General features: G+C 43.3%; 1 protein-coding gene across 3 annotated transcripts; it reads left to right on the top strand.

Moving 5' to 3' along the window:
• Positions 1-222: 222 nt before the first annotated feature.
• LOC122554672 (glutamine synthetase, mitochondrial) lies at positions 223-15,747 on the top strand. 3 transcript variants are annotated; one of them, XM_087990939.1, is made up of 8 exons: positions 228-379; positions 681-775; positions 1,881-2,046; positions 7,216-7,377; positions 8,571-8,717; positions 9,433-9,560; positions 12,704-12,903; positions 14,079-15,747. In XM_087990939.1, exons 2-8 carry the CDS (start codon positions 698-700, stop codon positions 14,398-14,400), a joined length of 1,203 nt encoding a protein of 400 aa, XP_087847065.1. In that variant the 5' UTR covers positions 228-379; positions 681-697; the 3' UTR covers positions 14,401-15,747. The 3 variants fall into 3 exon arrangements, with proteins under 3 accessions (XP_043555977.1, XP_087847065.1, XP_043555976.1); XM_043700041.2 differs by having other exon boundaries at positions 229-379; positions 1,872-2,046; XM_043700042.2 differs by lacking the exon at positions 681-775 and having other exon boundaries at positions 223-379; positions 1,872-2,046.
• Positions 15,748-16,799: the final 1,052 nt, after the last annotated feature.

Below are 16,799 nucleotides of genomic sequence, written 5' to 3'. Positions count from 1 at the left end.
GTCGGGATGTTATTTTCGGTTTGTTATGCAACGCAGAAATGGCTCTCCCTTCCCCCATTCGCCTAGTTTTTTGTGTACGAGTGAGAGAGAGAGAGAAGGGGGAAGGGAGGAGAAGATAGATAGATAGATGGATGGATGGGGGGGAAGGGAGGGATCTGAGCAATGGAAATTTCCTCCAGTCACTATTCGCTCAACATGAGTCTGCTGCACGAAGCGATCACGTTTCGCCGGCGCCAATGAGCGCCCTGGACATATTATAAATGTACGGCCTTCTCCTCCATACACCCCAAGTGCTTCCCCGAACCCTTCTGCAATGTGGATCTGAATGTGATAACATCAGAGCGAAGAGGACTCGAATACCTGTAACGAATCAGAAAAGGTAACTGACCCAAAACCCACTGGGAAGAGAGAGTGACCCACTGGATCCATCATCACTTTGTTTCCCCTCAGAGTTAGCCTGTTTTCTGCTGCTGCTGCTTCAGTGTGTGTTGCTGCTACTATTTTCTGTTTTTTTTTTGTTTTTTTTAAAACTAATCTTTAGTTAGAACACAAACAAACGTGATGTTCCCCCCCCCCCCCCCTCTCTCTCCCCCTCCTCCCAGTATCTCCGACTTCAGTAATGACTGTCCCGGAGAAGCGACACTTGTTATCTGTAATAATTGGGCGTTTTGTTTTTGTAGTCAATTTGTGCTGGAGAATGCGGATCTCACGGTGTTTCCTGTTTCTGGTAAAAAAATGTGGCAATGTCCAGCCGACGAATTGGCGGAACCAACATGTAGGTTTAACTCAGCAGACTCGAATAAGGGGTTCAGGAATTTGTTGAGATCGATTGGGGTTTTTGGGGGGTGTGGGCGAAGGAGGTTGCTGCTAGTTGGTGATGGCAAGTTATGCATGGCCTGATTTGCATGCGTCAGAGTTGATCAGGTTTGGGCAAAAAAAAAATTTTAATTGGGGGCTTGCTTTTAAAATAAAATGTTGCATGTTCCAACGCCGGGATGGTCTCAGTTGCAATTAGAATGTATCGAGGGACTGGGGTTTTTTTGCATGCTCCGTGATGCAGGCCTGGCTCTGCATGACAGTGATGATCCAGAGGGTCTGTAGATCGACAGCCTGCAGAAACCCCCCCTCTGTGTGGGGCAGGCTTGGGGGCTATCCCCAAACAGTGCCCTTGCTACCCCCCGTCACGCCTATCTGGATACGTGTAAGTCAATATCTGTTGGTACTTTTTCCCCCCTCTTGTCTCTGTCTGAAATCCAGTCTGGGATCTGTACAGCCGCCATAAACCATCTCTTTCAACCCCCCCCCCCCCCCATAGGAATTAACCAACACGCCCCCCCCCTTCCCCCACAAAGAAGGAGAAAATGCATTCGACCCTGCACGTCCCTCTGTCTAAAATCCAGTCTGGGATCTGCACGGTCGTCATAGACTTGTGTTTAAACGCTGCAAAACCCCCCCCCAAATTAGGAATTGAACCTGTACCCCCGCCGAGGGAGGGGGGAATTTCAGATATTCTACACGCTTCTCCCTGGGAAATCCTGGGATCTGGCCATTTCATGATGCACAATTGAATTTCCCTCCCTCTCCAGAGAGAGAGAGAGAGAAATACACTCAGCCACCGCATTTACGCAGCGTTTAATTTTCCTTTGTTCTGCAAATTGCCGTTTTGTTTGCAATTCCTCTCTACCCCCGCCGTCTCTTGCTTATAATGAAAGCAAACGGTGGTTTAGCCCCTGCCCTGGAGAATTCCAGTCGGTGCGGTTTCTCTGTCTCTGTGTGAGTGCCATGTGGCTACAGCTCTAATGCCGTCCATTTCCTTGCTGCTTTCCTCTTTTATTTCCCCCCCCCCATCTCCCTCTCTGACTTTCTGGCAGACCTACAAGATGGCCACTTCAGCCAGCGCCAACCTCAGCAAGATTGTGAAGAAGAACTACATGGAGCTGCCCCAGGACGGCAAGGTGCAGGCCATGTACATCTGGATCGATGGCACGGGGGAGGCTGTGCGGTGCAAAACCAAGACCTTAGACAAGGAGCCCAAGAGCATTGCTGGTAAGGGCAGCTTTCACACTCGCATCTCTCCCTCTCTCTCCCTCTCTCTCACGTTGACTCCCAGTCTCCGACTGGGATACTAAAACTGCTCTCTGATACACACTTCACCCACTGATCATGCTAAATGTGAGACTTCAGGGCCCCGGAGTGAAATCAAGAAACCCTGCAATATCAGTCCCTCCCAAAACAAGCCCTTAACTGCCCTCACCGAGAGTACAGGTCGATCGGGTAGCTTTTGTGTTGAATTGTGTTTAATTTTGGGGGGTATGTGGGGGAGGACATTTGGTGCAGATAGGGAACAGACCTATTTGTATTCGAATGGCCTTGAGCATGTTTTATCCCTCTGCTTTTTGCTTTCTATTTTTTTTGTCAACTTTCCCTCCTTTTTCCAAGTGGCCAACTTCATGCATGTGTGGGCAGGTTATTTAACACTTGCTACCAGATCTGGTGTTTTCCTTCTGCCCCAGATCTCCACTAAGGTGCACTTTTTCTCCAGTAAGCTGCTGGGTAAGTAATGAAGAACGGGAACTCCTTTTTGTTTTTTGCCGACTTTTGTTCCCTCGTTCCCACTTCCCTTGAATGCATCCCACTCTCAAATATTCCCCTTCAATGTTTACAAATGAGAAGAGCTCGGCATGCACGCACCCTTTCCCAAGCTGCTCGGGTGCTGAGACCAGGAGGTGTTTAGCTGGTTATAAGGCTGCGTGCATGCTGAGCTCTCCCCTTTTGTGAATATTTGGGAGTGCGATGCATTTAAACCACCGTGATGCAGCCCACTGTGTCAAAGTTAAGATTCAGTGACAAATGGAGCCAAGATAACTTCTACATTTTGATGTCTCGTTCCTCCTATCCACATAACTACTACATTTATGGTGATGCTTATTGCAAGTTGCTTTAACCCCATCGAAGATGTTAGTGTCCTGTTAGAGCCAGCTTTGGAATGTATTACCGAGTCTTGTGTATGGAAATGACGGGCATGATTGCGTTAATGCCCCTGACAATGTAAAACGTAATTGTGGAGCTCTCTGCTTTTGGAACTCTCTTTCCAGACATTGGACTGCCTGTCAAATCCAACAGTGAGGTGTAGTGATTTTCATCCATGATGAAGTATGAACTAATTGTGAGAAGCAAATCATTTTAACCTTCCAGATTTTGGAAGTGAGCACAATAGCATTTTCAGGGGACTTCACACCTCTGACTGCTGAAACAATAAGCCACCAACTCGCCAAAAACAAAATAAAGCAACTCTACTGCTTGCAGGGATTCTCTTTTCAAGTCATACAACATGGAAATAGACCCTTTAGTCCAACCAGTAGATGCTGATCATGTTCCCAAACTAAATTACCTGCGTTTGGCCCATTTCCCTCTGAACATTTGCTTTTCATGAACTGAACCATATGTCTTTTAAATGTTATAACTGTACCTGCATCTACTGCTTTCTCTGTCAGTTCATTCCACATCTAAACCGCACTTTTTTTTAAAGAAAATGGTTGCCCCTCCTGTCCTCCTTTCAAATCTTTCTCATCTCGCCTTTAAAAATATGCCCTGATTTTGAAATCCCCCACCCTAAGGAAAAGGCCTATCTGTGCCCCTCATAATTTTATAAACATCAATAAGGTCACCCCTCAACTTCCTAGCTCCAGTGAAAAAAGTCTCAGCCTTTCCATCCCCAGCAACATCCTGGTGAATCTTTTCTGAGCCCTCTCCAGTTTAATAATATCCTTCGTATAACAGTGTGACCAGAACTGCACAATCCAGAAGAGGCCTCACCAGTGTCCCGTACGATCTCCACATGATATCCCAACTCTATACTCAATGCTATGACCAGTGAAGGCAAGAATCAAAATGCTGCCTTAACCATCCTGTCTACCTGTGATGCAGATTTCAAAGAATTATGTACTTGAGCCCCTAAGTCTCTTCTAAAACACTGCCAGGGCCCTGCCATTAATTGTATAAGTCCTGTCCTGGTTTGTATTACCAAAATGCAATACTTCCCATTTATCCAAGTTAAACTTAAATCTGACACACCTCAGCCCATTGACCCAATTGATCAAGATCTCTCTGTAATCTTAGATAACCTTGTTCACTGTTGACTATACCATCAATTTTGGTGTCATCTGCAAAGGTTTTGCTAAAATCCAAGTAAACAGCATCTACTGCTCTCCAAACGTATGTAAGTTTTGTTTCAGTGGCACTGTGGCTCAGTGGTTAGCACTGCTGCCTCACAGCACCAAGATCCCAGGTTCGATTCCAGCCTTGGGCAACTGTCTGTGTGGAGTTTGCACATTCTCCCCGTGTCTGTGTGGGTTTCCTCTGGGTGCACCGGTTTCCTCCCACAGTCCAAAGATGTTCAGGTCAGGTGAATTGGCTGTGCTAAATTGCCCGTAGTCAAAGAGAAATGGGTCCGGGTGGGTTACTCTTCAGAGGGTCGGTGTGGACTGGTTGGGCCAAAGGGCCTGTTTCCACACTGTAGGGAATCTAATACAAAAATCTAATAAAATAGAATCTCCTCCAAAAACTTAGCTACCATCGATGTCAGACTCTCAGGTCTGTAGTTACTAGATTTCTCCTCACAGCCTTTCTTAAACAATGGCACACAACATTCGCCACCCTCCAGTATTTCACCTATACATGTAGACAACACAGATATTTCTGCTTAGGGGCCCCACAATTTCCTTCCTAACTTCTCACAATGTCCTAGGATACATTTGATCACGTCCTGGAGATTAACCTACCTTTGTTTTCTAATACCTCCAGCACTTCCTTTTTGGTAATGTGAACTGCTTTTGAAACATCTATATTTATTTCCCTGAGTTCTCTAGCCTGTATTTCTTTCTCAACAATAAAAGCTGACATGAAATATTCATTTAATATCTCTCCCAACTCCTGATGTTCAACGCAAAGGCAACCTAATTTATCTTTAAGGGACCCGACTCTTTCTATTGTTGCGCTCTCATTCTTAATGTATATGTAGAATCCTTCTGGATTATCTTGAACCTTACCTGCCAAGGCTATTTCATATCCCCTCTTTGCCTTCCTGATTTCCTTCTCAAGAATGCTCCACAGACTCTTTATACTTTTCAAGAGATTCAATTCACCCCAATTGTCTATATCTAATACATGATTTTTTCTTATTCTTGAATAGAACAATATCTTAATTCATCTGTTGTTCCCTAATCTTACCAGTCTTGCCTTTTACTCTTTACAGGAACATAATGCCTCTGAACTTGTTATCGTGTGCTTAAAGGCCTCCCACTTGCAGTTATCCCTTTATCTGGGAACAGTCACCTGCAATTAAGTTTTTTGAGTTCTTGTTTCATACTCTTATTCCAATTAAAAACTTTGACTTTTATGGAAGACTTATCCTTTTCCATAACTATTTTAAAACTATTAGAGTTATGATCACTAGACTTAGTGTTCCCCTACTAACCGTTCAGTCACTGGCCCTGCCTTATTTCCCAAGCGAAAATAGAGTTTTGCTACTTCTCTAATAGAAGCACTTGCATATTGATAAAGAAAATATTCCTAAAAACCGTTAACAAATTCTTCACCACCCAACCGCTTAATGCGATATGGCAGTCCCAGTCAATGTTTGGACAATTAAAATCCCCTACTATTACAGCCACCTATTTTGCATATATCTGAGATCTCTACATATTTGTTTCTCAATTTCCCTCTAATTATTGGAGGGCCTATAGTACAATCCCATCAAGGTGATCATCCCTTTCTTTATTTCTAATTTCAATCCATATATTTTCAGTAAATGATTCCTCAGAAATGTTGTCTTTAATTACAGTAACTGCAGATTTCCTGAATCAAAAATGCCACAGCACCCTCTCTTGTCTCCCTTTCTATTCCTCCTATAACATCTAAATTCTGGAACATGTAACTGACAGTCCTGTCCTGTCCTTCCCTCAGCCAAGCCTCTGTCTTAGCTACAGTGTTCCAGACCCATGATCTGTCACATCCCCATTGAAATAAATGCAGGATTAATTTGAGTTATTTTGTTCTCTGACTTGCTCTTCTGTCTTTTCTAATTAACTTGCTCTTTTCTGATTCAGAACCATCCTCCTCTGTTTTTCAATTTTCACGGTTACTGAGGAAGTCTCCACACACCCTCTCTAAACCTTTTACAGGCTGCCCAGATAGTACTAATAAATCTCCCCACCAGGATGTTGGTCCCTTTCCAGTTCAGGTGAAACCCATCCTTTTTGAACAGGTCTTCTCTCTCCTACAAGAGATCCCAATGATCCTAGAAACATAATCCCTGCATGTTGCACCTCATCTTCAGCCACTGATTTATCTCCTCTATCCTTGTGTTCCTTCCCTCATTACAACTTGGCACTGCAACTAAACTAGAGATTACTATTTTTGATCTGTTTTGTAACCTTTGACCTAACCTCTTATATTCCCTCTGCAAGCCTGAACCCCTTTCCCTAACTGTCATTCCTACCAATGGGTACAGCAACTTGCGGATTCTCGCTCTCCCCCTTTTTTGCTTCAAATGTTTTGAGACATCCTTAACCCTGGCACCAGGAAAGCAACATAGTGTTCTAGATTGATGCTTACCACTGCACAATCTCCTGTCTGTGCCCCTGACAGGAGAGTCCCCATGACAATTATTGTTTTAAATCTTGATGATTTGCTCTTAGTGCCCACGTTCTGACTACCACTTCTATTTTTCTGAGACTCTCTCTTTCAGCAGTACTCAAAACGGAATATCTGCTTGAGAGATAAATAGCAAGCAGGAGACTTCTGAACAGCCCTCTTACCTTATCAGCCACCTGACTGATCCTGCAGTGTAATCCCTTCTCTAAACCCACTAGTTATCACGCTCTGTCTCTTGAATGTCTCCAGTGACGTTAAACCAAGAAAAAGAAGCTTTCAATAGCACCTTTTTTATATAAAAATAAACTCTCTCCTTACCAAAAGATTTAAGTATGCAAGAGGGGGAAACATTAAACATATAAATATTAAAAAGAAATTAATCACTTTGTTGAACAAGTGACTCCTCCTCAAATAATCCAACATTCTGTTTTCAATCTCCAGATTAAAGTAAAACTTGCTCCAGAGCTGCCTATATAAATAGTGCTTTTTTTGTGTGTGGGTGGGTTTCCTGCATGTTACCTTTGGCGACCATGAGACTTTTATTTGTACTCTCTCTTGCAGATCTCCCAGAGTGGAACTTTGACGGATCGAGCACGTATCAGTCAGAAGGATCCAATAGTGACATGTACCTCATCCCAGCAGCCATGTTCCGGGATCCTTTCCGGAAGGATCCGAACAAGCTTGTCCTTTGTGAAGTCCTCAAATACAATAGGAAACCAGCAGGTACACGGAGTGCAGTTTTCCAAGCACCAAGAGACCGGCATAAAAGGGACTTGTAGACATTTGATCCATCCCACCTATACAAACTGTTTTTAGATATCCAGTTAGTTTGAGACATTTGCTCCATCGTACCTCAAATTCTTTCAGAGTTGCTTCTATTGTTCCTGTAACATTGCAAAGTGTTTTTTTTTTCCTTTTTATTGAAGTTATATATTTGCACATCTTCTGTGAGTTACTACTGAATATGTAGCAGACTAGATTAGATTACAAGTGTGGAAACAGGTCCTTCGGCCCAAAAAATCCACACCGACCCTCTGAAGAGCAATCCACCCAGACTCATTCCTCTACCTTTACCCCTTCACCTAACACTACAGGCAACTTAGCATGGACAATTCACTGGACCTGCACGTCTTTGGACTGTGGGAGGAAACCGGAGCACCCAGAGGAAATCCATGCAGACGCTGGGAGAATGTGCAAACTCCACACAGACGGTTGCCTGAGGTGGGAATTGAACCTGGGTCTCTGGTGCTGTGAGGCAGCAGTGCTAACCATTGTGCCACCCGCTAGTGAAGAATTCTCACTTCCCACACGCTCCAGTCTCTTCAATAATCTCATCGTCCCTTTGTACTGGCACACGCATACACTCCACTGTCAATGTAACCCCACTCCATTGTAATCACTTAATTATTCAAATTCCTTCACGAAGCTTGCTAATCTAGTTTACAGTCAAATAACAAGCACACAACCACTTTCCTTGTGCTGTTGATACATACCCACTTTTATCCCAGTTAATTCCCAGAAGTATATTACAGATTGTGAAGATCTGATATTGTTGTTGTCTTTGACTGAGCTGGAGGTTACTCCCTTTGTAATGGGTTTTCAATATGCAGAGTTCATGTCCTGTCTAAAATTTTGCATCGCAATAGTCAAAAGCATATCTAACAGGAGCAACTGAAGTGTTTTCTTTATTTTTTTTTCATATTTGGTAGCTCTGCGTTGTTTCTAAGCTGTTAAGTATGGGAGGCCAATTTTCACATCAGCATTAAGTGAGACAGTTGAGGCAAATGTTCAATTTTTAAACCAAAGTGCGCTTGCTTTTCTTATTATTTTAATGAAATATGCACCTGTAGAATTTTAGTTTCTTGTGGATGTGAAGCTGATGGGAACGCTGTGATTACAAACCTTTGTCTCCACAGAGAGTAATCTCCGCAACTCATGCCAGCAAATAATGTCCATGGTCGCAGATGAGAAACCGTGGTTCGGAATGGAACAGGAGTACACTTTATTAGGAACAGATGGGCATCCCTTTGGCTGGCCTTCCAATGGCTTTCCTGGACCACAAGGTATGCCATTCCTTACGCTCCTTTCAAATCGCGAGTAACAATGTTACAATAAGGCGCTACCTTCGGCAGCAAGGTTTTAAAATAAATGTAACTACTGCAGGACAATTAAGATACTCGAATCTACGTTCTTAACCTGAAGGAAGCAAAGATCAGTGAGAGGAGCCGAGAGAATAAATGGTAACTTGATAGCCGGGACAAACTAGGTCAAAAAACGCACAACACCAGGTTATAGTCCAACCGGTTTATTTGAAAGCACTAGCTTTTGGAGCACTGCTTCTCCAGGTCCTCGCATCCACATCAGGACAAAATAGATGAGAGCTATTTTTTCATAGCTCGATTCTCAAAGCAGAGCTCTCAAATCCGTCAACCTGCCTGATTTAAAATTTAAACACTGCCCTGGCAGTTAATTGTCAATCATCATTAACTGATGTATTCTCCATTGCAGTGCCTCAGCCAATTCAAATCCACTTGCCACTCTTTTCTCATCTCCAACAGTACATATGTTGGTTTTCCCTTTTTTTAAAAAAATTGGTATATCCTGTCCTGGTGCGTACAAGATGGAAATATTTGGTCTTTTATTTTCAGCAATGCAGCTAAAACTTGAGGTTACACTTGTTGGTGTGTGGGATAATCCTCAATTGGTGCTTATTTATCTTTGTTACTACTTTACTGGTGCATTCAGTAACTAACTGTTACTGATCATGTTACCTTCTAGGTCCCTATTACTGTGGAGTTGGTGCAGACAAAGCTTATGGCCGAGATATTGTGGAGGCTCATTACCGAGCCTGCCTATACGCTGGAATTCATATCTCTGGTACCAATGCTGAAGTGATGGCATCTCAGGTGAGAAGGAACTGGCGGCTGCCTAATGTATCATACAAGGTTGAAGAGTGATCAGAAATATCCACAAGTGCTTGTGGATTTGAATTCTCACGTGGGCTTTAACGAAAGCTTAGCTTACAAATTCAGAGTGCGCAAGCACTGAGGTGGGGTGAGATGGTATTGCAAACGTTTCTATCCGTTAAAGAACTAGCTCACCATTGGTGTGGGCAGGTCTTCTAGAAATAGCCGACCAGCAGAAAATGGCCGTCACTTTGACCAGCATGGATTGTAAAATGAGTCCCATTGATGTAAGTCAATGACCTGGGGATTGAGTGAGATGAAGGGGAGCTAAAGGATAGAGCTCCTTTTTAATTTGGAGGTGTGGCTGTGTGGGAGCCAGGGAGGAAGATGGTCACCGTTGAAGAGAGCAGTGGTGAAATGGAATGGATAAGTGGAGAAACTCAACATGGCTGTACGTTTCAAAAGAATTGGAATACAAATGGTATAATTTTTAAAAAGCAAGGACAGGCTGGTGTACACTTTTATTTTTCCATCCCAAGACCTTGATCGGAATTATGATGGTGCAGAAGGGAGGCCATTTGGTCTCTGTTGAATCTCTCTCCGCTCCATTCCCAGGCAGTGCTTTCCAACCACTTGTTGTGTGGGCATGTCCTCTCTCACATCAGACATGGTCAGGCGAGTTTACAAAACAGCCTACCCCATCGTCTAGCAGGATAGCAGAGAATACAGCGTGACCAGGCCTATAAAAGATCACTGCTTTGGTCCTGACCTGTAGGTTTGTCTTAAGTTCTAGGTGTCACGTCTTTATAAAGAGACTCTGGCTGCTGATCACCCATGTCGCAGAGCTGTCCTGTCTTCCACAACTCTTTATTTGCATTTCAAAGATCTGTAGGCTGGGGAAGCTTTGGAATAGAGATTTGATGGAGTTTAAAATCGAGTTGTTTTTATTAATGTGACATGGATGTCACTGACTAAGCCAATATTTATTTCCAATCCCTAATTACCTAGACAACAGATAAGAGTAAACCACATTGTTGTGAGTCATGAAGGCCAATCCAGTTAAGAATGCCAGTTTCCTTCCCTAAAGGGTATTACTGAACCAGTTAGGTTTTTTGAACAATCATGGTCATCACTCGACTGTTAATTCCAGATTTCTATTAGATTCCCTTTCCACCAACTGCTATGGCAGGATTCAAACCTGGATTCCCAGGACATTCCCTGGATCTTTTGTGGGCGGCACGGTGGCACAGTGGTTAGCACTGCTGCCTCACAGCGCCAGAGACCCGGGTTCAATTCCCGCCTCAGGCGACTGACTGTGTGGAGTTTGCACATTCTCCCCGTGTCTGCGTGGGTTTCCTCCGGGTGCTCCGGTTTCCTCCCACAGTCCAAAGATGTGCAGGTCAGGTGAATTGGCCGTGCTAAATTGCCCGTAGTGTTAGGTTAAAGGGGTAAATGTAGGGGTATGGGTGGGTTGCGCTTCGGCGGGTCGGTGTGGACTTGTTGGGCCGAAGGGCCTGTTTCCACACTAATCCAAACCATCCAGCGATAATATCACTTGGCTATCACCTCCCCCGTAAGACAGAGCGAGAACATCTGTTTGTAATGCCAACAGGTTTAACCACCAGCAAGATAAGATTGACGATTAGACAAAAGCAAGGTAGCCTGAGGAAATCCATCGCAGGGTGGCTTGCATTTGGATTGTACTGCCTGCAAGCATTGGTGGATCCTGATACTAACCAACCTTCCCAAGTGAATTGGGATCAATATTTGAGAAGATGAAATTAGGGACGTGGTCAAAGAGGGAAGCGGACGGACAAACTGGATTTGAAGGCTTGACTGCATCAACATTGACAGCAATCTTCCATGAATGAGATTGTTCCTTAAATTTAAAAGTGGTGTGCATGTATGTGTGTGTTCGTTGATTCCATGGAGTACCAAACCATAGCTGACAATCTCAATGGGTCATGTGGGTGGGTTGCTTTTCAGAGGGTCTGTTGGGACTTGGTGGGTCAATGGTCTCCTTCCACACGAAGTAGGGATTGTATGATTCTCCATGCAGTGTCTCTATGCTGGAGCTAACTGAGAGGAGTTTTTGATTTGGCTTGACATTGGGTCTGCTCATAATGCTTACTGAGGTCAGCAAGACACTTGATCACCTTTTTATTTGTTCTTTGCATTATTTTTAAGAATAAGTTTTTATGGATGCTGCTGACTTTGCGGTTGAGAATTGTTTTTCATGTCAGTAATGTCTACCTTGAAACTATATATTTTTTTTTGTCTCTTGCGTTTGTTGGAGGCTCATGGAGATTAGAGTTGAGACAGTTGAATGGCAGAAGGGGTTCAAGGGACTGAACGGCCTCATCCTGTTCCACAGTGATAGACATAATGGCACCCAGGGTTTGACTCTCTGATTGGACACTAAACACTGGCAAGTGGGAGGTGATGGCCTAGTGCTGTTATCCGGTTATTTCAGAGACCCAAGCAATGTTCAGAGGACCCAGGTTCGAATCCTGCTATGGCAGATGGTGGAATTTGAATTCAGTAAAAATCTGGGAGTAGCAGTCTTGTGGAAATCATGATCAACTGGAAAAACCCATCCAGTTCACTCATGCCCGTGAAGGAGTGAAGCTGCCTGCCGAGCAATCCGGAATGAGCAATAAATGCTGATTTTTAGCTGACGATGCCCTCTTCCCATCAATGAATTTAAAAGAAGTCAGCTGCTTCTGGGAAGTTCTAGCCACTTGAACGTTACTTAATGGGCAACCCATTGACGGTGAGCTTGTCAGAATAGCTGCAAGAGAAGGTGGAGACCATTCATCCATTAAGGTCCCCCACCCCGGCTTTGTGAATCGCTAATTTTTGGTGCCGTTCTGTTATCGTTGATCTTTCTTGCTGTTCCCTACTGCTTACCACTCAGATTTTGTATCTTTAAAAGGGAATCCAGCCAAAGAGACTCTCCCTGTTGTAAAGGATCTGAGCCTTTAGGCTCTACGTGTCAACATTGTGCAGACATGTCTCACATTGGGTCATCTGCAATGCTGATTTTATTTTTAAACTCTGATTTTATGCTGCTGGGCATTGTAATACACACCTTTCTTTGCTTTTTTTTTGAGCTAATCACTGTTTTCCCACCACCTTTGCAGTGGGAGTACCAAATTGGACCGTGCGAAGATATCTCGATGGGTGACCACTTGTGGATTTCGAGGTTTATTCTGCACAGGGTGTGTGAGGATTTTGGTATCATTGCCAGCTTTGACCCCAAACCCATTCCGGGCAACTGGAATGGTGCAGGGTGCCACACCAACTTTAGCACCAAGTCCATGCGAAACGAGGGCGGGTTGAAGTGAGTATCAAATGTTAAGTTTGTTCTTTTTTAGTCTTGAAACATTTTTGTGAAGAGAACTGGCTCCATTGATCTATATCTGCTAATAGATTTGGGGAGTGAGTGCTTTGTTACGAATGGAAAAGCAACATTTGAGGGACTAATTGCGTGGAATGTGGGATCTCCCATCACTAGGTTAAGACGATGTTAGCGTGCTTGCCTTCATTGATTACATTACAGTGTGGAAACAGGCCCTTCGGCCCAACAAGTCCACACCAACCCACCCATACCCCTACATTTACCCCTTACCTAACACTACGGGCAATTTAGTATGGCCAATTCACCTGACCTGCACATCTTTGGACTGTGGGAGGAAACCGGAGCACCCGGAGGAAACCCACGCAGACACTGGGAGAACGTGCAAACTCCACACAGTCAGTCGCCTGAGGCAGGAATTGAACCCGGGTCTCTGGTGCTGTGAGGCAGCAGCGATAACCACTGGGCCACCGTGCCGCCCATTGCTCAAACCATAGAGTGTAGGAGTTATGAATGTCACGGACACCATGTTGGTGATGCCACTTTTGAAATATTGTTCAGTTCTGGTCACCCTGCTATAGGAAGGATGTTACCAAATTGGAGGGGCTTCAGAAAAGATTTAGCAGGATGTTGCCAGGGCTGGAGGGTTTGAGTTAAAGGAGAGACTGGAACTCTTTTTTTTTTCACTGGAGTGTAGGAGGTTGAGGAGTATTTTTCTATATATATAGAGGCTTTTAAAAACATGAGGGGCAGAGATAAGGTCTTTAGCAAAGGTCTTTTCCCCAGGGTGAGGCAGTCTGAAACTAGAGGGCACATTTTTGAGGTGAGAGGGGAAGGGTTAAAAGGGTCCGGAGGGGCAGGATTTTTCAGAGGGTGGTGCATGAGTGGAATGAACTGCCAGAGGATCTGGTGGATACAGGCACAGTTATAACATTTTAGACTGCAGGCAAGTGGGGCTAGTTTAGTTTGGGAAACTTAGTCAGCATGGACAAATTGGACCGAAGGGTCTGTTTCCATGCTGCTTGACTCTGACTCAATTTTATCACGGAGCAAATGGAACATGATTGAGAGAGTAATAGATTTGATTTTAGTGTGTAATATTCCTCATTTGTTGCCAGCAATAAGAATTCAGCACAAAGTAACAATTCTTTCCTCTTTAGATTTATTGAAGAATCGATCGAAAGACTGGGAAAGAGGCATCAATATCACATCCGTGCCTATGACCCCAAGGGGGGGTTGGACAATGCCCGCCGTTTGACAGGCCACCATGAAACCTCTAATATCAACGAGTTCTCGGCTGGTGTGGCAAACAGAGGGGCCAGTATCCGAATTCCCCGATCTGTTGGCCAGGACAAGAAAGGGTACTTTGAAGACCGCCGTCCCTCTGCCAATTGTGACCCGTACGCAGTCACGGAAGCACTGGTCCGCACGTGCCTATTGGGCGAGACTGGGGACAAGCCTGTGGAGTATAACAAAAACTAAACCCGCTAATGCAGTCATGGACCTAGCATTTGTATCAGTTTGTTTTTTCCCTGGAAGCACAGGACTTTTTAAAGTTTCTATTCCTACACTGTACAGGTGCTAAAGAGGGTTGTGAGAAGAGGGTGCAAGGGTGATGGTGGTGTCTGAGTTTGTATTGTATTTCTGAACATAATTTCTTCTGTTTTTAATCTGAAAAGTGAGGAACGATACTTGGGATAGGACAACAGACTGTTCTCTTATTTAGAACAGTTAACATTAATAACTCTCCAAGTTGACTGGTCAACTTAAGACTGACAGTAACCTGTAATTTAATACAGTCAACATTTATATTAAAGCAGGCCTTTTTATTAAAACTCAGCATTAATATTTTATGGTCGAGTGACATTCTCGTTTGCTAACACTTTGGATCTGTACAGATCCACAAATATTACTAACATTGTAGGTAACACCATTTCACTTATCTTTAACGGTTGCTGACATTCTTTGGAGATTGTCCTCAGTTGCTGAAGATTGGCTCTGTAAATGGCTGATCTAGCACTGGAACAGGATTTTTGAGACCTCTTGTTAGGATTTTTGACTAGTCCTGTGTAATTTATTACATTGTGTTGAGAACATGCTTTTTTTTTTCAAAATGAAACTAGAACTCCTTACGATTTGAAGACACTTTGTAACTAACGTTTCTTTTGTGCAAGTAATTTTCACTTGGTCTGGTTTGGCCAGTTAATTTTGCAGTGGTCTTGTCATTGTTATAGGGTCCAAGGGTATCTCAATGTTGATGCCTTTGTTTATTGTACATTATCTTAATGACACCCCATTTTTAATGCATGCCCTAAAAGATCAAAAGCATTCAGCTAATGTATTAGAAGTTTTACAAAGACAATTTTTTTAAACTATATATCTGAATTGTATGACACTATCTGACTGTGTTCTAATATTTTGGGAGAGAGCAGGATGTGTTTTGAAGATAATTAATAGGTGACTGGTCCTTCCTGAAGTAAGTTACTGTTCACTTGAACATTTTTTCTTAAGGCTTTACAGGAAAATTCAGTTGTAAATGAAATTTTTTATTTCTTTAGATTCTACCTAGGTACATTAACTAACTGTGTGTCAGTTCCTCCCAGAGCTGCACTTTTCTGCAACAGTTTCTGAAGCATGCTGTAAGCATTGATGTATTTTTTTACCGTATTTTGATGGTACAGATTGTTTCAGGTTTTGACATCACTGTGTAGATTTCTTTTTTAACTCAGCAAAACAAACAGAACCTTTTAAAATTGTTGTCTCACTCTGTCTTGTCTTGTATTTTGAAATGTTATTTGCTAAAATTGAGTAAAGTTGTTTTTAATCTTGTTGCTTTCGTGTGTGTGTGTGTGTGTATGCACACACTCATCGTCTGAGTGTATCCTGTGTGCTTTGTTGTGTGTGTGTGTGTGTCTCTGGGTGATGCATGGTATCATTTTAAAGGCTCAATTCCACAGGTTTCCTTAAGTATTGATTTTTTTTTCAAACTGTTCTCAAGCAGCTTTTCTCCATCTGTGTCTTTCTCCCCAAAATTTAAGTCTCAATAGTCTCTATCACTCGGCATTATAGCCAGTGATAAGTATAAGCCAGTCTGACTGTACCATTCACTAAACCACTGCTTGGGCAGTGAGTATTTCATTACATGTCTATAAAGTAGCTGACCACCTCCTAGACCAGTTCTGTCTGTGGATCAATGCAAGGTATGAAAGAGTGTTTGCTGAGTGAACTATAATTTCAGTGTGACAGAAAGCTGTCTAAGCTTAATCGTAAACTGAACTTTGTGCATGAACAACGCAGTGAAGCTTCTCAATCAATATGGTAGGCAATAAGGTTACACTGAGGCTGTATATTGACATGACTACAGTGTTCCAGGTGCTAGTGTAAACTACTCTCAGCAGACAAACGATGTAAGCAATAAGTATGTGAAATAGGAGGGTTTACCAGAAGAAGCTGTGGCTAACAGTGCAAATTTTTGAGGCCGGTTACTGTGTGGAATGGAGCATACAAATTATCTGCAGTCATAGGTTTAGTGCTTTCACTACAGAGTGTACACTCACCACTTCACATCTATCATATACAGCACTTTGCCTTAGAGGAGCTGATACACACACTCCCTCAAGGAGATGGGCTGTGTAGTGGTAAAGTAGGCAGAAGTGAAGGACCGTGTTATAACTGTATTTAACAATGCACTCTAACCCAGCATTGTGTCTCACATCGTGACTTGGTCTCTGGGGGGGTGCTTGACATTTCTTTGTAACACTGACAAACTACAAGAAGGCTATCCCAGTGTCTGGGCCATGCACTGTTGAAGCTGCAGGGGAGCAGCAACCTACTCATGATATGCTGTTTCTTTTCACAGGAGGGGCATATTGCCAGTGTTG

The sequence above is a fragment of the Chiloscyllium plagiosum genome, unplaced genomic scaffold, assembly GCF_037043375.1.
Source record: "Chiloscyllium plagiosum isolate Xiang-an unplaced genomic scaffold, Cpla_swu_hap1 HiC_scaffold_9, whole genome shotgun sequence".
NCBI lineage: Eukaryota > Metazoa > Chordata > Chondrichthyes > Orectolobiformes > Hemiscylliidae > Chiloscyllium > Chiloscyllium plagiosum.
This window is presented reverse-complemented; position numbering and strand designations above follow the sequence as displayed.